We start from the raw sequence: 24882 nt of genomic DNA on the forward strand, positions 1-24882 counted from the left end.
GGTTTCACCGGGAATTACTTCCAACTAAGCGCGATTGCTCAGAAAGACCCTTGGCAGATCCCAATCCCGTTTTGCTCGATCTGAAGCCAGAGTTTATCGTTATTCCCCCGCGCGGTTTCATTCCTTTACACACTCGTGGGGGGGCGCCACGAAGTAAACGCGCGTTGCATTGCAGATGGCTTCTGCTCCTTGGTCAGTAATCCAGTTTCTCCCGAACATCGCCAGGCTAAGCGAAAGATCCGTTTCTAGTGTGTCATCTGCGCTCACAACATGCACGCACATACAACACATTGCTGCAAAAAAATGCTGCAATTTTACGTGCGCACTTACTTGGGCGTAAGAAAAGCCCCGATGAATTCAAAGTCTTCCTCCCGAGAAAACATGGCTAAAGGATGGACTTGGTGTGATCTTTATGCTCTTAAGCAAAAAAAGTGTGTTCTCATATGCATTGACTGAGATTCTCAAGGAGGCACACTTTCCTTTCTGAATTTAAAACACAGCAGCGGACTCTTTGGGCCAAGTTTAAAGCGCGCGCGCACGATCTTGCAACTTATTGTTCAGTGTTCGTTCTGTGTTTTGCCCAATGCTTGGACTTTCCAGAGCGAGCATTTCTTAGCCCCGCGGAGAAAATTGGCGCTTGAGACAAGTGGGGCTTCTTCCCAAGCGCGCGTGCACAGGGCTGGGCCTTAAGAACAAGGGGTGGGGTGGGGGCACATAATTAGGGTAGGTGTTTATTCGGATGCTCCGTCCCCACGAGCGGGCTTGTGCGTGTCGCGGCTAACTACCGTTTCGGGCAGCCCTGGCCCTCACCCGGGAGCCCCGCACGCAGGAGTCCCGGCGCGGCAGCAAGCGGGAGGAGCAGGCGGGGAGGAAGGCAGGCGCCGTCGTTGCTCGCCGTCCGCTGGGCGGGCGATGTCTGCAGGCGGGCGGTGCCGGGGGCGGCGCCGACGGCCGCGTCCCGTCCCCGGCCGGGCAGCGAGGGAGGGACTGGTGGGAGGCAGCCGCCGCCGCCTGGCCACGGCGGCTCCGTACTCTCGACGGGCACCCAAGGAGGGCTCTGCCGTCCCCGCCTCCCCGGGAGCCGCCGGGGATGGGGAACGCCGAGAGCGGGGAGCCCGGCGGGGGCTCCGGGCTCCTGCCGCCCCCGCCGGGGAAAGTGCCCATGCCGGACCAGGGGGAGCTGGAGGAGAGATTCGCGATGGTGCTGGTGAGAGATCCCTCTTCCTTACCTCCCCTCTCCCGCTCCGATCCCCTCGTAGATCCCTCTCAACACCCCACATCCCCTTCTCGACGCTGCTGCTGCGGGTAGATTCCGTTGCAAGGCTCTCATCAGGATTGAAAAATCCCCCTAGTCCATCCTCGCTGCGGGAGGGATTCCTACCCGCCCTCTCGATAGGAACAGTTTCTCCTCCCTCTCCAACTTTTCCAGACACTTTTCCTGGCCCCCTCAGATATGGGACACCATTCTCTCGATCTCTCCCCCCCCCGCCCTTCCGCGGGGTTTGTAGCCCTGGTGGTTGCATCCAGAATCTCCCCTTGCTGGGGTCTGCAGATCTCCCACCCTGGGCTCTTGCCTGACCGGGGCTCTCTGGTCGATTCCTCCGCAGGACAGATTCCTCGCGGTTGCTGAGATGTTCCGGTAGATCCCCTCTTGCCCATCTGCCTTGACCTCTTCCACACTTTGCTCACTCCACCCCACAATCTGAGTCCCTCTTTTTTGTTGTTGTTCCAGTGGGTTAGCTCTTCCCACTTCCTTTTCAGCTGCATTTCAAGCATCTATATCCCCCAATTCCTCCTAAATTTTCAAACTCCCACCAAGACTGGATTCCTGCTCCCATGCATTAGGATCCTTCTGCAGAAGAACCGTAGCATCACCTTGCTACCCTCAGCTACCCTAATGGATCTGCATGACCCCCCCATCCCCCTGCGCTTGCCATCCTTTTCCTTGGAACCATTTATCTTTCCTTGGTTACCCTCTTATATCCAGTCCCCCTCAATCCAGTTTCTCCTTGCAGGACCCTGTGGATTATTCCTTTATCAACCGAGAGGCCTTGTTTGCTTGTGTTGTGAACCAGTTTTGTGAGGAGGGGTACTGGCAGAAATGTGGAATACCCCAAGTGCCCCTCAGCATCACCGTACGCTGTTGGGATGCATCCTGCAGAGGGCATTCAGATGGTGGGTTTGGTGGGGATTAAAATTCTTGTCCTTGGAAGAAGGAAGGAAGCGGACGTGGTCTGGAAAGTTATGAGGAAGACTACCTTCTTGCATTTCCACTGTGTCCACAGAAAAAGCCACTCTTAACTTGTGGGTGAAAGGAATTAGTGTCTGATTGGATAGCTACTAGTGGCCGAAACTTTGCCCAGGAAGAAGTGGTCAGAGGGATCAGGAAAAGGGAAGCAGAGAACATGGTCCTCCTAAACAGGGTCTGGATTAGGCATCCCCAAACTTTGGCCCTCCAGATGTTTTGGACTACAATTCCCATCATCCCTGACCATTGATCTTGTTAGCTAGGGATCATGGGAGTTGTAGGCCAAAACATCTGGAGGGCCGCAGTTTGGGGGTGCCTGGCTCTGGATGGTGCTTCCTGTTGTGAGATCTGTAGATGAAGGGCGGTATACAATTTTTAATAATAATAATACTCCCTCGCCTTTGGAGTAGAGGTGGCTGACCTGTTCAGCCCTCCAAATGCTGTTGTACTCTTAACTCTCATCACCTCCAACCCTGCATGGCCTGTGGACAGTGATTATGTGAGTACAGTAGTAATCTAAGAAATCTGGCGGGCCATAAATTGTCCACACCTGCTGAAAAGGGCTTTGAGTGGGGAAATGTTCCATTTTATGCAGGAGGCCTAGGATAAGCTTAGTGTTCCAGGCCAAGCTTTGGGAATGGGTGAATTCGAGGGATGTATTCACCTGATCATTTCACCTCTTATCCCTCTTTAAGTATTCTTATTTGTGTCTTTGTATAAGTTTTGCCTTTTGGAAGAGTGCAAGGTGGTTGTTGTGATCTTCATGCATTAGAATTTGGAGTAGAGGCTTCTGGAGGTTGAAACCAAATCAACGCAGGATCGTGACAATGCTCCAATGCTCCTGTTTGTACATAGCATATGTTTGGGGAAGTTACCCCAAAGTGTGGTGTAATGATTGGGTAATGGGTTGATCTGTGTTAATTGCTGTGATAGCAGAACTGATAGGGAGGAATTCATTCCAAAAGAGTTAAAGCCAGAAGAGTAGAGAGTGGCTTTGTGATGGCTCCTTAAAGAAGTGGAAATTTGACCATTTTAGAATCAGAGTTTGTGCCACCCATTTACCGTACTCATATGGAACATCCCAGTGGACGGCCCCAAGGGTTTCTTGGGAACAAAGGGACATTTCTGTGGTCATCTTTCTCTTTGCAAAGTAAAGTTGCTTTTCCTTCCCTGGCTTTTCCAAGGAGATTCTCTCTCTGCTAAATGACTTTTCATGAACAGATTCTGACACATCTGATGTGACTGTTGAGATTCAGAGACAGTGGCTGAGCCATTAGAGATGCTTGTTGTAGTAGAGAATGCTTGGGGATTTCTGGGGGATTTCTTTCTTCTTGATTGTGGAAAGTATGTTTGTTTTTTCCCAAAATTCCACTCCAACGATGTCAGAGTGACAGGAAGCTGACAGCATGTGACACATACCGTAGTTCCCTCCTCTGTCCATTCTCCCTACAGTGGGCATGCAGCTGTTTGAATGGTTCCATTTTCACTCAGATTTGTAGGAAAAGGGGTTGTGTTTCAAAAACCACATGATACAGGGTTGTTGGTAATACACTGAACATAAGGAGCTTATACTGAGGCAGATCATTGATCCAGCCAGTCCAATATTGTATGCTTTGAATAGCAGTAGCTTTCTTCATTAAGATCTTTTTAAACCAGAGTTTTCTTTTCTTTCTTTAAAAGATAGCAAGTTTCTAGCTCTCATTGTTTTGAGTGTGTTCTTGAAAGCATGTGAGCTGTGCTTTCTGAAATTTCAAAAAACAGCATAATGTGCTAGTCATGGGACTGAGCTAAACAAGATTTCCAGTGGTTGTGGGGTTAGAATTCATGTCCTGTATAGTTCTTTCAATTCCCATGACTATCAAATCAGAATAAATTATATAAAACAGTAAACAATTGCAGTTATGCAGAATTGGTGAAAGTTATGCCCCTTTGTGTAAATTATATTGGTTGCATAATTTATTCATGCAGAATTTGAATTTAGTAGATGCAGAATTGTAGGGGTTGTTTTTTTTGTATTTTGAGGATGAATGTGCGGACTATTTGTAGCCCTGGGCAAAGGTGGAACAGTCTGCATTCATGAAAGTATCTCTTAATAGCCGAAGGCATGAAGAAGAAATCCATGTTATGTTCCTGTATATTCACAGCGGCATTCATCATTCTGATACTGGTGATTTATGATTTAAGCAGATGTATAGTACTTTTTTTTTGCCTTCCCTGGGGCAGGATTATGCATTATGCTATGTACGTTGTTGCAGAGGAGGGCACATATCAGAGCTCTATCTGTAGTGTAATTTGAGAGCCCACTCCCAACTGAGTCTGTATCGGCCAACAATAAAACGTTCCCATTGTGCTACAGCAGGCATGTCCAACAGGTAGATCGTGATCTACCGGTAGATCACTAGACATCTCTGGTAGATCACTGGTAGATCATTAGCTCCCCCCAAAGAAGCTGAACAACTGTGGCTCCCCTAAAAAAGCTCAACATTTTACCTCCTCCCTGAAAAAACTCAATAACTTTTACCTGAACCCCCCCCCAAAAAAATGGGCTTTCCTCCTTCCTAAAAAAAACTTTGACCTGAACCCCCCCAAAGGGGGTAGATCACTGCCAGTTTTTAACTCTGTGAGTAGATCGCAGTCTCTTAGGATTTGGCCACCCCTGCGCTACAGTGTGAAACAGCTAGTGATGAATCGGATGGATCCACTCTCCAATCTAGGTGCAATGTAGTTGGTCCACTGTCCATTCCAGGTTTGGCGCACCAGTCCTGGTATAGTCACTGCATCCAGTCCCCCAGTTCTTATTGCTGCTATCAACGGGTCAGAACTTTGGAGTTCTGGAAAAGCAGTGATCACATCTGCTCTCCTGTGCGCTTCCACAGAGGTTCTGTAATATTCCCTGCACCTCCATAACGTGGTGCCTCTTCTCTATAATGTAGGCAAATGGTTGTACGCTCCACTCTACTCAAGTGAAGTATATGGTGGTAGTAACCTGCCCTAGATGAGGGACAGAAGGACCATGGGGTAACTAAGTTTTACTCCTAGTAGACCCACTGGAATTAATGGACCTAACTTAGTCATGCTCATAATGTCATTTGGTTTGTTCTGAGTAAAAATGTGGTTGACTGCCATGCCATCCCAGATGTGCTACCTTGTCCCTGCAGTATAGGTGGAGATGGAAAACAGAAACAACCCCCCTCCCCCATGTGCACAATGCTGTGCTAGATCATGATACTGGGCCTCGGTCCAGTATACCTGAAGGAGCGTCTCCACCCCCATCATTCTGCCCGGACACTGAGATCCAGTGCCGAGGGTCTTCTGACGGTTCCCTCGCTACGAGAAGCCAAGTTACAGGGAACCAGGCAGAGGGCCTTCTCGGTAGTGGCACCCACCCTGTGGAACGCCCTCCCACCAGAGGTCAAAGAGAACAACAATTACCAGACCTTTAGAAGGCATCTCAAGGCAGCCCTGTTTAGGGAAGCTTTTAATGTTTGATTTCTGTATTTTAATGTTTTGTATTATTATTATTATTATGTAGCCCAGGGAGGGCTTCAGGACAGGAGGGGATATGGTACCTGGGGTTGCCAGACTCTATAGAGGACAGGACTTCTGTGCTTTTAATTGCCCTGCTCTCTTTTGAGTCTGGAACCCTTAAAGAGAAACTAGCAGGCCCTTTGTTTAATTCCCAAGCAAAGGGTCTGCTGGTTTCTCTTTAAGGTTTCCAGACTCAAAAGAGAGCAGGGCAATTAAAGGCACAGAAGTCCTGTCCTCTATTGAGTCTGGCAACCCTAATGGTAGCTCCAGACATGTCTACGTCCTTTGTTGCCCTCCTCCTTCCAAGCACTGAATATCAATTATATGTCTACCTGATTTCAGTGTTGACCGAAGAGGTGGGGGAGGAAACTGTGGTGAGAGAGGTAGGAAGATAATGCCCAACGTTACACACTTGACTTGACAGACTGTCAACAGCTATGTGTAAGTCAGGCCACACAGGGCAACCTGTGACATCATCTTGGGTAGACCGGCAGGTTGCACTAGCAGGTTGAGGTGCTGTAATGTTTGAGAGAAGCATAACTTGTGATTGGTGGTGATGCAAGTTAAAAGAATAGAACGGAAGATTCCCAAGGGATTGTTGAAAATGCTTGAAAATCTACGTGTGGCTTCCATGTGATTTCACCCATGCATTTAACCAACTGGGAAACATTCTGTTGAAAACAACCTGAGAATCACATCTTGAATGTTGAGGTCAAATTGCGAATTAAAAACCAGATTTTTAAATTGTATTTTGAATTATTCTGTGTTGAGAGACCTGGCCAATATTTGGATTGGATGGCTTTGGAGGTGGGAATAAGGACTGGGGAGTCAACCCGCTCTTTCAGTTCCTTAAAAAGGATGTGGAAGCTGTGGGCCCTCCAGTCATGGCTGCACTTCAGCTCCCATCAGCCCTAGCCAGCATAGCCAATGGTTGAGAATGATGGGAGAGGTAGTCCAACACCACCTGGAAGTCCAGCAACATCTCCCCAGCCATATTTTAAAGTGGATTGCCAGCTGGCTGCCTTGTACAACCACCACCAGTCTCCCCACCCATTTCGCCTGCCTCCCATGGGCAGCTGAAGGGTCCAGCTGGTACCCATTATGAAGCCTGAATTGGCCTTCCAGTTGCAGATTCCTTCATTATAAGCCAATTTAAAGCGCCACATCACTGGGAGGGTTATCAAAATATCGTTTGTGAATTGCATTGTCTGCCATTTAGTTTCTTGAGTACAGTTTTAAGATTCTGGAACTGACCTTTATAGAGTCGTGAAAGGCTTGGGCCCACCCTTCCTTTGGGAGAAAACCTTCCTCGCACAAGCTCTCCTGCCCTTTGAAATGGGCTGGGAAAGCCATCTTTTGAAATGTCAGTCAACAAGCTGTGACATTTGTGGGGGCCGGGAGTGTATTTTGCTGGACCGGTGAAATTTCTTTACCCAGTGTGGCCTGCAAACACTTTAAAACAGTTTTAGTTCACAAAGCTTTAAACACGCCTCTCAAAACTGAGTTATAGATATATAGATGTTCAATAGATAAGAGATTTTTAATACTTTAGTTGTGTGGAAAAGTACTTCCTTTCGTCTGTCCTAAATGTCCCACTATTCAGTTTCATTGGGTGCCAGGGAGAAATATTCCCTCTGTCCACTGTCCCCATAGCTCCAAACCTTTCCTCTCAGACTGTTGCTGTGGCCCCCTATGCAGCTCTACAATATTTCTCTCCCCCCCCCCCCAAAAAAGATGTGGCAATCAAAACTATACCTATTCCAACTGTGGTGAGACTGTAGATTCAAAGCATGGGATTTGCTCCCCACCCCCAAGCAGCTTTACATTGGGTTGACCTCCAATATACCTTTCAAAGTCATTCCGTCAGTTCAGGTCCTATGATTGTATCTGTGGGCATCACTTTATTTTATACATATATTGTACTCGCCTTAAGCCACATTTGGCATTTTATTACCGATTCATTCAGTTTAGTGTGAACCTTTTGGATCGCTTTGTCATCCCTTTTAATTTTCCCCACCATAAATGATTTGGTAATGTCAGCAAAGATGACCCTAACTCGGGGACATTTTGGAAGGAAACAAAAAAAGCAATAGTCCCAATACAGTGGAACCTCGGTTTATGAACACCTCGGTTTATGAATTTTCGGTTTACGAACGCCACAGACCCATCTGGAACGGATTAATTCACTTTCCATTACTTTCAATGGGAAAGTTCGCTTCAGTTTATGAATGCTTCAGTTTATGAACAGACTTCCGGAACCAATTACACCCATGCTTTGGGTTAAGTACGCTTCAGGTTGAGTACTCCGTGGACCCGTCTGGAACGGATTAATCCACTTTCCATTACTTTCAATGGGAAAGTTCGCTTCAGTTTATGAACGCTTCAGTTTATGAACAGACTTCCGGAACCAATTGTGTTCATAAACCGAGGTACCACTGTACAGAACTTTGAAGGGGGGGTCCTTGTCCTGGGGCAAGGTGAGATGGCTTGCTAAAAGACAGACAAATCTGACCCATGGGCTACAATCCTTTGGGAAGATCTTTACAGGCCCCTTTTAAAAGAACAGGTGCTGCATTTTAGCAAGGCTCATACAGAATTTCCCCAGGAATTGTATTCTCCGGAAGTCAGTGAAGGATGTGGAGTGCCATTTGGCTTTAACCCCTCAAGCACAAAAACCCCTTGGCTGACCCTGGGTGCAAGAACATTTTGTGTGTGTGTGTGTGTGTGTGTCTCCTTTGAAAGGGTGTGTGTGTGGAATTATGAGCAAATGCCAGATCACATTTATGCAGAGTTGAAATCTCCAAAGCCTCAAATTAAAATGGAATGAGGTGACTGATACTTCTCTACACATTAGATTCAGCCTTTGAGTAGCTATAGTTTGTAAAGTGCATTTTAGCAACTATAAAAGCTAAAACAGTGGCCTGTCTTTTCCACAGAGGAGCAAAAAGACCCATGCAAAATAGAGGCTGCAACCCACCATATACCTAGACCAGGGAAAAGCCATTATTACCGTACTCGTTTTGATCCATTGTTTTTTAAATGTTAACACTCAAAACTTACAGCACAGTATGCAAGATCAGTCTCTGTTCTCCTGCTTCCTCTCTCTCAGCTTTATTTTAAAAAATATAAAAAAATATTATTATTAAAGGAAAAGAACCCAAGGAGAAACCTTATTCAATGGAATCCAGCTGCCTGGCTGGGTTGTGTTTCAGAATTTGGACTTCCGGTTTGGGATTTCAAAGGGAGCTGTCTCTGGCAGGGGACTGAATTTCCCACACAGCCATAGACACAATTACTAACGGGATGGCGTAATAGAAGCATATGGCATCCCTCCCCATGCAGTTAATTCCGTACAACATTGGGTAGAAAAAAGGGTGGAAATAGCTATCGGTTTCCTCTCGGCATTCTTCCAGCAGGAGAGAGAAGCTCGTACATCTTCGCAGCGTCCCATCTGGAAGAAACACCCAAGGCTTTATTCTGGCAGGGGGACTTGAATTCCTTCCTATTCAGAGGGGGAACGGAAACTGACGTTGAGGGGGAATAGCAGACCGCAGCCTCCCAAGCAACCCAGATAGACTCCCCGCAAAGCAAGCGGAGTCGTCCAACGAGGGGACCGGTTTGGAAGAGCTGCCCAGTTGGAGGGGTTGCCAAGTCTCAATGGAGACCCAAAAGCTCAGGCCTCATTACAGATTGCAGTCACATTGCATCACTTCCCTGGAAACAGCATCTCATCGAGGGGGAGGGCTTAGTTTCGGAAACTTTATTCCACAAAAGATGGGAGCCTTTGCTAGGGTAAGGGGCTGGGGGACGAGCCAGGGAGCCCTGCCTCTTAGAGGTCAGCGCTGTGGGTTTTAGGCTGAAGTGGGAAGGTGGGTTTACTGGCACTCGGCTTTAGCCATGCAGATACCTTGCCTGGAGGATGCTGGGGAGACGGTACCTTGTGGTTGCTTAGCAACCACAGCCTATCCTGGAGCAGGCAAAATGGCTGCCTAGGCTTAGGATGAAGCTGGTCACGGGCAAGAAATGGGGTGCGAAGCAGGGCAAGAATCCCGTATCTAAATCAGGGGCTTGAGGGAGGGGATCCTGTGAGTTCCAGTGTGGGAGGATGGGAGCTAAGAAGCTTGGCTGCAGCTTTTACAAATGAAGGCCCCCTCGGGCGTCCCCGCCATTGAATGCTTCAATCTGCCACCAACATGTTGCGAGGGTGTAATTAAGGCTTGAAAAAATAGCAATTGAGGAATAATTAGAAAGCAGCTGCAACCAATTCCAGGCTTGCAATGCTTTGGCTCCTCTGTTTGGATCTTTGGCGAAAATGTTTCGAACAATGGGGGGGGGGAGAACCCTGATGTTTAAAAAGCAGTACAGCCTAATTGTTGCTTGTTCTTTTCTGAACACTATTTGAAAAGTACAACCGCTGTCATGTTTCTATTCTCTGTTAGTTGTTGGCCATGCTGGAAATACTTGCATTGGAGGATACAGTATGAGTTTGTGGAATTATATATATATACTTGCCCCATTTTGCCTTGTAATAAATTGTGAGTTTGCATTGCCTCCTCCCAGTGCTGGGTTTTAGGGCTTAGGGGAGTGTAGAGTAATATCCTGACTCCCATTCCCAGGTTGTCTTTTAGCATTGTCACTTGTTTCTGGCAAGGCTACTGTAGCTTCAGCAGACATACATCCAACAGGTATCCCTAGTGTTTGAAGGTGTGGTGATAAAAATCGGTAGATTTTTTATATCTTTCTGCAGCAGTTGATGGTACTTTTCCTGGGTGATTCTTTGGTGGTCAAGCACTTGTGGGGGGGCGGAAGGGGGATTTAAGAGTTTGTTCACCTTAGACTTTTATACTGGCTTTTAGAAATCTTTTTTGTATTGTGTATTCGAATTTTATTTTTGTAAGTTGCTTGGATATGTCTTGTGGAAAGCATTGAATAAATAAAACACATAAATAATGCTTGCCATGCAGCTGTTTAATGGCGCAAATGCTTTGCAAAAAAAAAAAAAGTGGAATAAAAAGACATGGGAACTCTTATTTGGAACCACAATATAGCTGGCCTTTCATTTCTTTAACCCACGGGTGTCAAACACAAGGCCCGGGGGCCAAATCCGGCCCACCAGACCTCGTCATGTGGCCCGCCGAGCCCCCCAGCCAGCAGGACCCAGCAGGACCTTGCTGCTGAAGCGCCGCACCGACAAAGCGCCAACAAACAGCTGGGGCCGGGGGGGTAGAAAGGCGGCCGGAGCAGCGCTGCATGGAGCGCCCCGAGCCACAGCAGGAGAAGAAGGAGGCAGCTTGCTGGGTCAGCACCCGGCAGCGCCGCACGGAGAGTCCCGAGCCTCTGCGACGCAGCAGTGCTCTGTAGCACTTTGAATCCTCCTCCTCCTGCCACGGCTCAGCGCCTGGAAACGGCTGCTGCTGCTGCTACTGAAGCACAGACAAAGCACCCAGCAGCGCTGCGTGGAGGAGGATTCAAAGTGCTACAGAGCACTGCTGCGTCCCAGAGGCTCGGGACTCTCCGTGCGGCGCTGCCGGGCACCGACCCGGCAAGCCGCCGCCTTCTCCTCCTCTTGCCTCACTTCCTCCTCCTCCTGCCGCGGCTCAGCCTCATGAACGTGAGCTCAGCAGCGGCTCAGCCTCATGAACGTGCAACTCTGAGGCTTTACGCACTTCTCCTAAATCAGACACCCACTGCCTCACGCTGCACGGGAAATGCTTTTTGCCCCTGGGTCCCTTCGCGCTCTTTTCTGGCGCTGAATCAAGGCGGCGACCCCCCCTCCCTTTCTTTCTTCCTCTCTCTCGTTCTTTTTCTTTCTTTCCCTCTCCTTCCTTCCTTCTTTATCTCTGTCTTCTCTCCCTCTTTCTTTTTCTTTCCTTCTTTATTCCTTCTTTCCTACTCTTCTTTCTCTCACCTCTTTCCTTCCCCTCTCCCTCCTGCTCCCTCTTTTCTTTCTTTCTTCCTTACTTCCTTCCTTTCTTCCTTATGTCCTTCCCATCTTTCTTCCTCTCCCTCATTCTTATTCTTTCTTTCCCTCTACTTCCTTCCTTATTTCTCCCTTTCCGTCTTCTCTCCCTCTTTCTTTTTCTTTCCTTCTTTATTCCCTTCCTTATTTCCTACTCTTCTTTCTCTCCCCTCTTTCCTTCCTTCCTCCCTCCCTCCCCTCCCCTCCCTCTCCCTCTCCTCAGAAACATAGGATGCTGCTTTATACTTCTGGCCCTTAAACCCTGGAACCAGGAGAGCAGCTCCAGTGAGTCAACCTCAGCCAGTCCCTTTGGTGAAGGGTGGTGGCTCACTGGCAGAACATCTGTCCTGCATGCAGAAGGACCCCAGAATCTCCAGATACTAGTAGCTCTGCAAAGGTCCTGCATGAAACCCTAGCGAGCCTCCACCACCCAGTGCAGTTACCAAAAATCATTTTTCAATAAATTGTACAATAATTGTACATTTGAATATCTACTTGCCATTATTCTGACTATGTTTCTGCTTTCAGAGCTAGTTATTACTTACATTATTACAAAAAACAGTAATAATTGAATGCAGTGACAATAATTTATGATAATAAAGAGTGGACACATAGTCCTACAGATACAACCGGCCCTTTGAGGGTGACCAAACTGCTGATGCGGCCCCCGATGAATTTGAGTTTGACACCCCTGCTTTAACCCATACACCATCTAAGATTCAATTACAGTGGTGCCTCACAAGACGAATTTAATTCCTTCCGCGAGTCAATTCGTTTTGCGAAAAATTCATCTTGCGAATCGCGGTTTCCCATAGGAATGTATTGAAATTTCTTTTTTTGCCAATAGGAGCGCATTAATTAAATTTCAATGCATTCCTATGGGAAACTGTGATTCGCAAGATGAATTTTTCACAAAACAAATTCGTCTTGCGAGTCACCATCAGATCGCAAGACGCATTCGTCTTGCGAAAAATTCGTCTTGCAGGGCATTCGTCTTGCGAGGTACCACTGTAGGTATATAGAATTAGATACTATTCCCATTGTCCTAATCAGATACCTTAGTTAAAATGTCATTTTAAGAGGCAGTCCATGCTTTCTAAACACTCATATGAGAGATTATGCAAATACAGTGTATCTGCAGGCCTAACAACAACAACAACAGCATTTAGATGCCTCCCATCTGACTGGGTTGCCCCAGCCACTCTGGGCAGCTACCAACAGAATATTAAAAACACAATAAAACATCAAACATTAAAAACGTCCCGATACAGGGCTGTCTTCAGATGTCTTCTAAAAGTTAAATAGTTGTTTATTTCCTTGACTTCTGATGGGAGGGTGTTCCGCAGGGCGGGCGTCACTACCAAGAAGACCTTCTACCTCATTCCCCGTAACTATATATTCTGTTTCCTAGATGGATTTTGAAGGAGGTGCTTTTATTTCCCAATTACTGGGAAAATAGAGGGTTATGGAGATTCAGCCCTCAGACGCCATATATTTTGGCCAATAAGTAACAGCCTATGGCAGGACTGTGTATGTTCTGGGCTGCTAAAAAAAAGGAAGAGTTCTGCATCAAGAACCTCTGTCAGTCATGCAAGTTTGCATATGTTTGCCTATTTTATAACTCTTTTTCTTTGCTTCCACTGGCTAAAGGAAGGGATAAGGAATATGAAAGCCCACTTAGTTCTTTCCATGGCTCCTTAGATTTCACCAGGCACATTCCAGCCTATTTTTTTGCAGTCTTGAGGAATAGAAGCTTGCTTCTTCTTTTTTTCAAAAAGGAAAGCTGACATTAACGGGACATAGAATTCTGTGTCATAATACCCACATCTACACAACAAGTCCCAGGCATTTGTAGGACGCCCATAGCTGAGAGGGGTGGGTGGGTGGGTTGTGAGCAGAACTGATCCTGAAACTCCACTTCCTGGCCCTTACGTTACACCAGACATTGTTTGTGTCATGTTTTGAAGCTGCAGGACTAGAAACTTAGTATCAAAGAAAATCGAAATACTTCTGATGCCACCAAACATCAAAATCCAAGACAGTTTGAGACCGCAATACCAATCCTGTTCCAGCTGCACTGGCTAATGGTTGCTGGACTTCAGGAAGGAAGCGTGGGGGCTCTTACAGGGTCCTTGAGTTCTCCCACCTCCTTTCCGAAGCCCAGTTAGCACTTTCCCAGCTTTGGAAAGGAGGTTGGGGGGCTCTAGCACCCTGCCAGGGCCTCGTGCCTCCTTCCAAAAACCCAGAGCCTTCCTTAGCTGGCTTTTGGAAGGCAATGTCGGGGAGGGGGCATCAAATTTTGGCTTTGCTTCCCCCTGCATGCGACAAGTTAGTGTGCAGCCCACAGGTTCCATGTCAAAGTACTCTTGTGGCCCGCTTGGTATGGAAAGTTGGGCTGCCCTGGTTTAGAGGATGCTGAGCAAGATGGATGGACCAAGCCGGCTTCTCCTGTTTCTGATGCAATATAAGGCTGTTTCATAGGTTCAGTTGTTGCAGATGAAGCTGCTGCTAAAGGTAGAGCTCAACGAGACAATTTAAGTACAGTGGTGCCTCGCTAGACGAAATTAATTTGTTCCACGGGTCTTTTCTTATAGCGAAAAATTCGTCTAGCGAATCCCATAGGAATGCATTGAATTTTTTTAAATTTTTTTTGCCCATAGGAACACATTAATTGAATTTCAATGCATTCCTATGGGAAACCGCGATTCGCTAGACGAATTTTTCGTAAAACGCATTCGTCTAGCGAGGCAAGCTCCGCTCGAAAAATCCTTTCGTTAAGTGGAAATTTCGTTAAGCAGGGCATTCGTTAAGCGAGGCACCACTGTACAGTGGTACGTCAGTTTACGAACTTAATCTCTTCCGGAATCCATTATTAAACCAAAACCAAAAACTGAGGCGCGCTTTCCTTAATGAGGCCTCCCGCCGCTGGTGCCCTTCCACTGTTCGGATTCCGTTCTTTGTTGTTGTTGTTTAGTCGTGTCCGACTCTTCGTGACCCCATGGACCACAGCACGCCAGGCACTCCTGTCTTCCACTGCCTCCCGCAGTTTGGTCAAACTCATGTTCGTAGCTTTGAGAACACTGTCCAACCATCTCGTCCTCTGTCGTCCCCTTCTCCTAGTGCCCTCCATCTTTCCCAACATCAAGGTCTTTTCCAAGGATTCTTCTCTTCTCATGAGGTGGCCAAAGTATTGGAGCCTCAGCTTCAGGATCTGTCCTTCCAGTGAACACTCAGGGCTGATTTCCTTAAGAATGGATAGGTTTGATCTTCTTGCAGTCCATGGGACTCTCAAGGGTCTCCTCCAGCACCATAATTCAAAAGCATCAATTCTTCGGCGATCAGCCTTCTTTATGGTCCAGCTCTCACTTCCATACATCACTACTGGGAAAACCACAGCTTTAACTATACGGACCCTTGTAGGCAAGGTGATGTCTCTGCTTTTTAAGATGCTGTCTAGGTTTGACATTGCTTTTCTCCCAAGAAGCAGGCGTCTTTTAATTTCGTGACTGCTGTCACCATCTGCAGTGATCAAGGAGCCCAAGAAAGTGTGGAGTTTGTAAACCAAATCGTTCTTAAACCGGACTGTTCTTAAACCGAGGTACCACTGTACTAGGAACCTTAGAGGAGAATGACTGCGCAAGGCCATGGCAACAGTGGGCCCTGTAGCAAAGTCATTATTTGAGATGGTATTGTTTATGGTGCATCTGGAGTTCAACAGCAGCAAATTAACGCATGTGACACATGATGTGTCAACCTTACTCAAGCTAAGGTGGTTTGGGCCTTGTCAGGGCTTGAATGGGAGACCACTGGAGAACCATGTGCACATTCTATATATTCAATATATCTGTATTGTGGTATGAAGGTAGCAGGACTGGGGGAAGCTATTTTGCAGCCCCACCTGTGAACTTTTGGGAATATAGCCAGGAAGAGACGAATCAAGACCAGAACAGATGCAAATAATGATTTTGCATGGGGCTTACGTTTGTCCTTTAATCCATCACTTTTGATGATCACACTCACCGCACAGATGCCATCACTGATAATTACCCTCTTGCAGAGCCCATGGTGTGTTGATACCCAGGCTTAGTTACCCGTCGATGCTAGCATTCAATTCTTCCACCACACACAACTTTGCACCACGTTAAAACAGAATGACTGCATTTTGTAGGTTGCAGGGGGTGGCTCGGAGGGCGGACACCACAAGGCGGTGTGATTACGGTAAGCTGACAATTATCCCATGATGTGCGTTAAGAGGGATGGGTGGAGTAGGAATATAGTGGAAGAATCATCCAATGACTGCATAGCTTACCACAGGGCGTAGTTAACATGGTGCCCTCCAAATGTTCCTGGACTACAACTCCCATCATCCCTGACCATTGACCATGCTGGATGGAGCTGGTGGCAGCTGGAGTCCAGCAAAATCTGGAGGGCACCACATGACAACCCCTGGCTAACCTGTGAAGTAGCCAATCATGGCAAATTTTGGAGATGAGGTTTTTAAAAAGAGGCTCCAAATAAGTGGATTAATTCATGTTGGAAGCTAGGGCTATGGAGGAGAAATTTAATTAAATTTTCATATTTTAATATGTAATCTGAAATGCAGCTTTCTTTTTAAATTTGCACTTCTCTGAACATTGCGGTGTAGTTTGCCAACCAAAGGAAGTGCACAAAAATGTGTGTATTAGGGGAAACTGCATATATAAACTGCATCTATGTGGAAATAACATACAAACATGCAATACTGTTACATGAAATGTGTGTTTTAGGGAAACTTGCATACAAAAATGTATGTATTAAGGGGGGGGGAAAGCCTGCTAAAATGTTGGCAGATTTTGGGGAGGACTTAATTGTAAACTGATGCAGAAATGAGAAACTGGGAGAAATCAAAATTGACTGATCCTTTCCTCCCTCCCTAAGGCTGTATCTGCATTAGTATGTTTGAATTCCGCCCAATTCAATCCTACAGACTCACTGTTAAGACCATTTTCATGGAAGCCGATATTACTCGGCTACGAGTGATCAAAGAAGAAGAAGTAGTATGTTTGAAGGCCAAAGGGCACCCATTGGCCCTAAGCATCTTGTCTATGTGTTTCCTGTTTATGGGGGATGCACTTGCCAGAGGGAGGCGTGTGGCTTCTCTGTGAATCACGCCTTCCATTTCCCCCAAATTTATCCACACCTGGAAGGGTCCATAGACTCTGCATCATAAGAGATGACATTCTGTGTTTTAACTAAATTGATGCCCCCATGCTTATCATTTTGAACAAACTGCAAAACCTGGATTTGATGGCAAAGAGGTATGAGGAGCAAGCAGGAGGTAGCTTAGGAAGTTTAGACCGGAGGAAATAGCCAGGAAGCCTTTGCTTCACAGCATAACATCTGCACTGGAGAAAAGATATGCTTTCCGTTTCCCTGGAAATCCCAAAGGCCAGCTTTTGCTTGCCGGTGATTTATGAAAGAAAAAACTTTGTTGCCACAACTAAACACAGGCAGATTTTGTGTGGGCCTGTTTTTGAAGGGGCTAACCCTACACATGATGTGCAGAATTGTGCAGTGGAGCCTGGGCAGTGTTTATTGTTGTTGCTTTAAACGAAAACCAGCTTGGGGAGGGGATGATTCTGAGTGGAGAAGCAGTGTGCACGCGCTTAATGCTTTCCCCGTGCACCAAAGCAGCCCCCCACAAACTATTTTCTTATGCTTGCACATAAAACTTTAGTCATACATAGAATTCACCTGCTGAAATAAAGGAACTCAAGTCCATTGATTTCAGTGGGGCTGCTCTGAGATCGCCTTTAGTCTGTGATGGAGCCAAGATGCCCCCTATAACTTTTGGGCACACTCATTTGCTTACTCTTAATAGTGGCCCTCCAAAGGGAAGGGGCCATTGGTCAGTGATGGGATGTGTGCTTTGTATACCTCAGGCGCAGACTCAATCTCTGGTATCGCCAGCTAAAGGATCTTGGGTAGCAGACCTGGGATTGCCCACTGCACAGAGCCACTGCTGCTCAAATGAGACAGTCCTGGGCTGCAATGGAACTTGGTTTAAGGCAGCTTCATTCATTCAAAAACACACAGCTGGCAAGACAGCCTCTTTCCCGGTATTACAGGTGGTTTGGACTAGATGACCCTCAGAGTCTCTCTACAATTCTATGATTCCAGGCCTCATTCCAGTATCTTAGAACCATTCCACACGTTATTAGAGTGGCTACTTATGCATTGCCAAAAGTATACATTTTACATAGCTTTGCGTAAGATATGTATAGTATGTACTGCTTTATTTGCACGCCTGCAAGGTGAGAGCTATAATAAGTACGTACAGTAATTTGAACTGAAACACAATAAAATAGTAGGGAGGCTCTGACCAGGAGACCCATCTGTCTGCTCGATCTACTATCCAGGTGCTGACCATTGATGGGCAATTTCAAAGTCTTGGACCAGACAACACTTCAAATAGTGGACTTTCCAACGGAGCGCTGATCTTTGTAGAGCAGCGGTCAGCAAACTTTATCAGCAGGGGGCCAGTCCACTGTCCCTCAGACATTGTGGGGGGCCGGGCTATATATATTTTGGGGGGGGGAATGAACGAATTCCTATGCGCCACAAATAACCCAGAGATGCATTTTAAATAAAAGGACACATTCTACTCATGTAAAAACATGCTGATTGCCGTGGGCCGGATTTAGAAGGCGATTGGGCTGGATCCGGCCCCCGGGCCTTAGGTTGCCTACCCATGTTGTAGAATGTGACACAGGCCACCCTACATATCATTTAGCAACAAGATTTGGTTTGCGACACATTATGGGACACACGAGATAGTAACTAACATTAAGCTCATGTCGCCATACTATTGCATGCCGTCCCACCCCAAGCTGCTGCCAGTGCAGCAGAGAAACACTTTTGGCTGTGTGGTTGTCCTCAACAGAGAGCTACAGCCAGTTGCAGGTCCCTGACAAGTGAAGCAGTAATCGCACACATACTGTTGGGTGTACACCCTAACAAAAATGTCCTTTTTTGACATGGCTTGAATGTGTGCTCCCCTTTTGCCCAGTTTTCAACAGATGGCCACAATGCCGAAACCACAAATCTAAAAATACTGTTTTGTCAGTGTTGCACTTGAAATTAAGGATGCTGATCGCCATGATGTTCTGGAAAAAGGGGCAACCTTTTAGCTTTAAGGGTCAGAAGTTAACAGAGCAATTAAGACCGGCATTTCTGGTGCATGCCTGAACCCCTGGGCTTTCAAATTCTCGATATCATATTTGCAGCCTGCCTTCTATTCAAATTGCTGTGGGTGGGAAGAACAGCTTTTATGTGTGCATGTGTTTTTAAAGCAAAGGAAATGCCGACTTGTGTGATGTGAGCGGAACAGGACCACAAAGGCCGGAAACACAGGCGCATGGGCTAATGCTTGAAGCGTTTCTGGCAGTATCAGCTGCAAGGATAGTTGCAGACCTAGGCATACCTGTTAGAAGAAAGCCAGTCCTATTACACTCAATGGGTCTCACACCTTCAAAGGGAAGGTGGGAAAGGAGATCTCTGCTTATGGCTGATGTTCTCAAAGAGGGGTGGTCCTCCAGAAATGTTGCTGGACTGGACTCGCAGATCTACAGCATGGCCAATGGTCAGAAATGATGGGAGTTTGAATCCAGCCTTGTATGGAGCCCCCCCCCCCCCGGTTTTAAGATCATTCTGAAACCACGGGCAAATGAGCTTTGTGACTCAGGGTGAGATGATGAGGGTGTAGTCTCAGGGATTATCTGTTGATTTTCAGAATACAAGAATTGTTGTGCTGGGATCTGACTGATGGTCTGCCCAGAATAGATCACTAGCAAATGTTTTTCAAACAGTAGCTAGTCAGATACCAGTGGGAAGTTCACAAGCAAAGGATCATAACCCTGTCTAGCTCTGCTGTTAATCCCCTAGGGAGGTGACCAGATGCAAAGGAGGATAGCATCCCATGCCTTTAACAATGGTGAAGAAGAGGGGTTTTTCTCTCTGCAGGTGCAGCTACTCATACAGCTACTATTAAAGCAGGGATGGGGAAAGCGGTAGGTCCTCAGTGCTGGCTAGGGTTGATCGGAGTTTGAGCCCACCAAGGACATCTGGAGGCCTACAGGTTCCTCATTGCTGTGTTAAAGGAATAGGTATCTGCAGCCTTCTTTTGCATCTGGTTAGGGATGCTCAGTTGCAACTCAACTCCCCCCCCATTACATTTTCCACCTGCTACTATATTTTGGGACCTGCTATGGATATATCACACAACAAGCTAGTCAGGGAGAGGACATCTGTGTGGGCAAATATTCCAGGAAAGAAAGGGTAGGAAAAGCCTTGGACCCACTTAAATTGGACCCACTTAAAACCAAACGGAAGAATTGCTGGTTTGCAATCCAGGAATGCTATATATGGACACCTCAGATATCCGGGCAGGCCGCTTGCAAGGACTGAACCCCAAATCCCAGCGGACACCTGGGAAATATACTTTTATGATCTATATGCAGATCATACGGCTGACGGGGAGATGATGGAGTTGGAACCACTGCCTGATTGGGATCCAGTAACCTGCCCTGAAGTTGAAACTCTTATAGACCAATTTAAAGTGGGCAAGGCCCCCAGAGACGATCTTATATCTATTGATGCCATCAAACCCAATAAAGACTGGTGGATCCCGCTTTTAGCGGCTCTTTATACAGTGGTGCCTCGCTAGACGAATTTAATTTGTTCCATGGGTCTTTTCTTATAACGAAAAATTCGTCTAGCGAATCCCATAGGAATGCATTGATTTTTGTTTTATTTTATTTTTGCCCATAGGAACGCATTAATTGAATTTCAATGCATTCCTATGGGAAACCGCAATTCGCTAGACGAATTTTTCGTAAAACGAATTCGTCTAGCGAGGCAACCTCCACTAGAAAAAACCTTTCGTTAAGCGGAAATTTCGTTAAGCAGGGCATTTGTTAAGCGAGGCACCACTGTACATGTATAAACAATACAGCAAAATTTCCCTCAAGCTGGAGCTCTGCTTTGATTGTATTAATCCTCAAGAAAGGTCCATGTACAGAGCCGAGCAACTTTAGGCCGATCAACCTGTTAAATGTCATTGGGAAGATCTACTCCAGGTACTTGTTAAACAAGTTATCAAACTGGTTGGAGAGTAATAATATCATTGCAGATGAACAGGCAGGCTTTCGCCCCGGAAGATCTACAATGGACCAAATATTGATATTGAACCATCTGGCTGAAAAGTATGCCTTTGGCCGGATTTCTAGAAAACAGCTATGGACAAAACTGGCTGCCACAACAATTGATCGTCGTATTCTTCATCTGATCATTAATCTGCATACGAATACCTTTCTGAGAGTCAGGCTAGGTAATAATGGTCTAGTGTCTAACCCTGTTACCACCTCTAGGGGAGTAAGACAGGGCTGCCTGTTGGCCCCAGCACTGTTTAATTTCTACATTAATTCGCTGGTGGCCCACATGGCCAATAATGCTTACCACCCCCCTAAATTAGCTGGTCAACTACTAAACGTTCTCCTGTATGCAGATGATGCCGCACTCCTAGCTAGATCTCCCATTGGGCTGAGGAGAATGCTGCAAGCACTCCATGAATATTGTGATTGTGTACAGCATCAGCTTCAACCTAATTATACTAAGACCAAGATTATGGTCTTCTCCGCCCGACCAAAATTTCACTTGTGGTTGATGAATGGTCCTACATTGGAGCAGGTTAACTGTTTCAAATATCTGGGACAAGTAATTCGATCAAATAGGTCCTTTCTGGCTCATAGAGAATATATAACTACAAACACATCTAAAAGCAGCCATGATGATTAGATCTCTATATGCTAAGAATCAGGCTCAATCAGTAAAAGCTGCCTTGAGACTCTTTCAAATGAAAGTCCTTCCCTCGGTGCCCGTAGGGATCTTCTCAGATTGGAATCTATCCAAAAACGATTTCTTAGAGCCATCCTTAGGATCCCCCCTTCTGTAGCGGGTGCGGTCATGAGATTAGAGGTTGGTTGGCAAGGCACACCCACAGACAGACCAAAGTGGGGCTGTACTTTTACCCCCACCCCTGACATTTCACCTACCTTTCCTAACAACCATGCATTGCACACATTTGTCTGTAGATAAAGGCCAACACATGGGCTTCTCCTGACATGCAGGGGCTCCACGTGATCATGACCCCTTGCTGTGTGGGTGCCCTGATCACGCAGAGCCTCTGCATGCAAAGAGGAGCTTGTGTGTTTGCCTTCTTTATATAGCAAGCACACACAAAGCACAGTTGTTGGTGTTTTTAAAAAGGAGAAGATTGGACATCAGAGTTGCAGCACAGTTCCGCTCTGGTCTGTATGCAGGTATGCCCCTTATGCTAATCTTGCACATGAAGAGGCTTATGGGTGCCTTGATTCTGTGCTCTTGGTAACTCTTACCAGGTAGATATGAACCCTCCTGCCTATGTTTATTCTATTCTGTGATTATTCCGTGTAGGTGCAGGAACCATAGCTGTTAAGTCTCCCGTTTCCCCCGGGAAATCCCCGTTTTTCCAGCTGTTCCTAGCTGAAAAAATGGATTATTTTGTTTTTTCCCGGTTTATTCTGGTGCGGCGGCCATTTTGGAACCGGGCGGAGCATGCTCAGAAGCGACTTTTGGTGCTGCTCTGCCCAGTTCCAAAATGGCTGCAGTGCGACTTCTGGCGCGACGGCCATTTTGGAACTGGGCAAAGCAGCATCAAAAGTCACTTCTGAGCATGCTCCGCCCAGTTCCAAAATGGCGGCAGCGCTACTTCCGGTCTGCTATTTCCGGCCCAGTCCCTTATTTCTCTGACAGCAACTTGGCAGGTATGGCAGGAACTGGCACTGCATACTGAGTTCAGAGACTCTCCACTTTCTTTGAGGGCTGGCTGAGGTGGGGAAACAAGCCCACCTTCCCAGCCCTTAATGACGCAAAGAGGTTTGAAAGGTGACAAATGGAGCAATTTCAGAGGTAGTGGGAGGCAGGTACAGTGTTTGAAATGGCTAGAGGTGGAGCTCCAGTGCTTGTACGGCTCTGTGCCCTGCCACTTAGATAGCAGAAGCAGAATCTTATAAAATACCAAGAGCATGCATTCATGTGCCTCATCCGTACAGCTGATAGGAATCCAGCTTGTCTCTGTGCAGAAGGGATTTTGCTGCTGCAACTTCCACCGCAGAATGTACCTGGCCTTGCCTAGATGCTTTAAAAATATGTTGGGGTCCCTCCACTCAGTCATGCTTGTGCTTGGAGCTGTTGCTTCAGCAATGATGTAGACCGAAAGCTTACCTAGGAGGTGCTGCAGGCTCCACCCCTTCCTGGCTCTCTGCCAGGCCCTGATCCAGGCAAGTACTTTTGTGCAGCTCCCTCTTCTGGGTTAACTGATGTGCAGCTAGCAGAGCAGTTGGGTGGGGGTGCTGAGGAGTCTGTGACTCTGGGGGAGAGCCAGCTAGGATTCCAGGCACCGCTCCCTGAATCTCAGTCAGATGGGACTACTCTTAAGAAGGGCCTCCACAGAAGATACTAAGTCAGGCATCCCCAAACTTCGGCCCTCTAGATGTTTTGGACTACAATTCCCATCTTCCCCGACCACTGGTCCTGATAGCTAGGGATCATGGGAGTTGTAGGCCAAAACATCTGGAGGGCCACAGTTTGGGGATGCCTGTCCTAAGTCCTGTGTCCTAAATAGCTAAGGGAGCTCTTCCTACTCCTGGTGAGCAGGCCCCAGGAGAGGTCTAGCGCTGGGTTCCTTCCCTTGGCTGCTGCTCAATTTAAGATGTGATTATTTTATTAGGTGTCTAGAATGCTTTTGAGTCCCTTTAGTGGAGAATACAGCAAATAAGCCTCTATAGGAAAAAAAGATATGAATGAATGGATCTAACCCACTCCTTTGCCCCTGACCAGAATGAATAACAGTTAAACCATTCCAGACAGAAGCTGATGTGACTATTTTCCAGAGTTTCCCATCACTGGGTCTCCACAAGCTCCCTTGGTAATTTGTTCCATTGCTTGGCTATTATTATGGTTGGAAAATTTCTGCTGACATTTTCTGAGCTAAATCTTTCCTCCTGCAGTTGGAGTTCATTCTCCTTTGCCACACAGGAAAGGGGGTGTGAGAGCAGCCCCCATAGTTGCTGCCGCCACCCTCCAACTGCGTTACTCTGATGTCACCTCTGCCTCTTTTTTCGCCTTGCCTTGGTCAACTGAGGTGGTTGTGGAGGAACTGCACTTTCCATCGCGTGTGCCACAGTCTCGCCTGCAGCAGAGTGGGAAATGCAGGGGCTGAGCTCTCTGATCTGAGCTACCATCACCCCACAAAGCACATATATGGGCTGTATGCTTTGTGGCTGTCTTTTTACATGCCAGTTTCTATCCCTTAAGGATCCAGGGATAGGCTTGAAAGTGTCATAGGTGGTGGCTTTTGACACTCAAGGTAGGAGGGGAAAGGGTGGGTTACAATAGACATAGCTCTTACCCTCCCTTTGCCTCATCCAAAACATGAATGGCTTCTTTAAACTAAATTCATTCAGTTGTTAGCCATTTTTTTCTACAGGCTGCAAAATCCACCTTGATACAGAATTCAAACTACAGTGGTGCCTCGCAAGACGAATTTAATTCGTTCTGCGAGTCAATTTGTTTTGCAAAAAATTTGTCTTGCGAATCGCGGTTTCCCATAGGAATGCATTGAAATTTCTTTTTTTGCCCATAGGAACGCATTAATTAAATTTCAATGCATTCCTATGGGAAACCGTGATTCGCAAGACGAATTTATCGCAAAACGAATTTGTCTTGCGAGTCACCATCAGATCGCAAGATGCATTTGTCCTTCGAAAAATTTGTCTTGCAGGGCATTCGTCTTGCGAGGTACCACTGTACTTAGTACAGAACATTTATATTCTTAGTACAGAGTATTTATTTATTTACTCAATTTATACTCCACCCTTCCTCCCCAGGGAATCCCAAGCAGCAAACACATACACAATTTAAAAACAAAGCAAAAATATGTTTAAATAATCAAAACATTCTAAGAACAATTACAATTAAAAACATGTAAAAGCATTTTCAGCTAAAAACATTATTCCATTCAGTGAACATAGGATTGCTAGGAGTGGTATTCTTCAGCCACCAAATGCCT

The 24882-nt window shown here is 46.6% G+C and overlaps 1 protein-coding gene across 10 annotated transcripts in view; it reads left to right on the forward strand.

The window, feature by feature from the left end:
• The first annotated feature begins 965 nt into the window (after positions 1-965).
• FMNL3 (formin like 3) overlaps positions 966-24882 on the forward strand; it is a 97809-nt gene continuing 73892 nt past the window's right edge. For 9 of the 10 annotated variants that reach the window (XR_004691735.3, XR_009557227.2, XR_009557226.2 and 6 more), the window contains exon 1: positions 966-1207. Coding sequence is in view for 5 of the 10 variants with exons in the window: in XM_035102433.3 (XP_034958324.1) it covers positions 1091-1207 (117 nt within the window). In the remaining 5 variants the exon portion in view is untranslated. The remainder of the gene's footprint in view (positions 1208-24882) is intronic. The other variant, XR_009557228.2, reaches the window with a different exon arrangement.

This window comes from Zootoca vivipara, chromosome 2, assembly GCF_965207765.1.
Source record: "Zootoca vivipara chromosome 2, rZooViv2.hap1.1, whole genome shotgun sequence".
Lineage (NCBI taxonomy): Eukaryota > Metazoa > Chordata > Lepidosauria > Squamata > Lacertidae > Zootoca > Zootoca vivipara.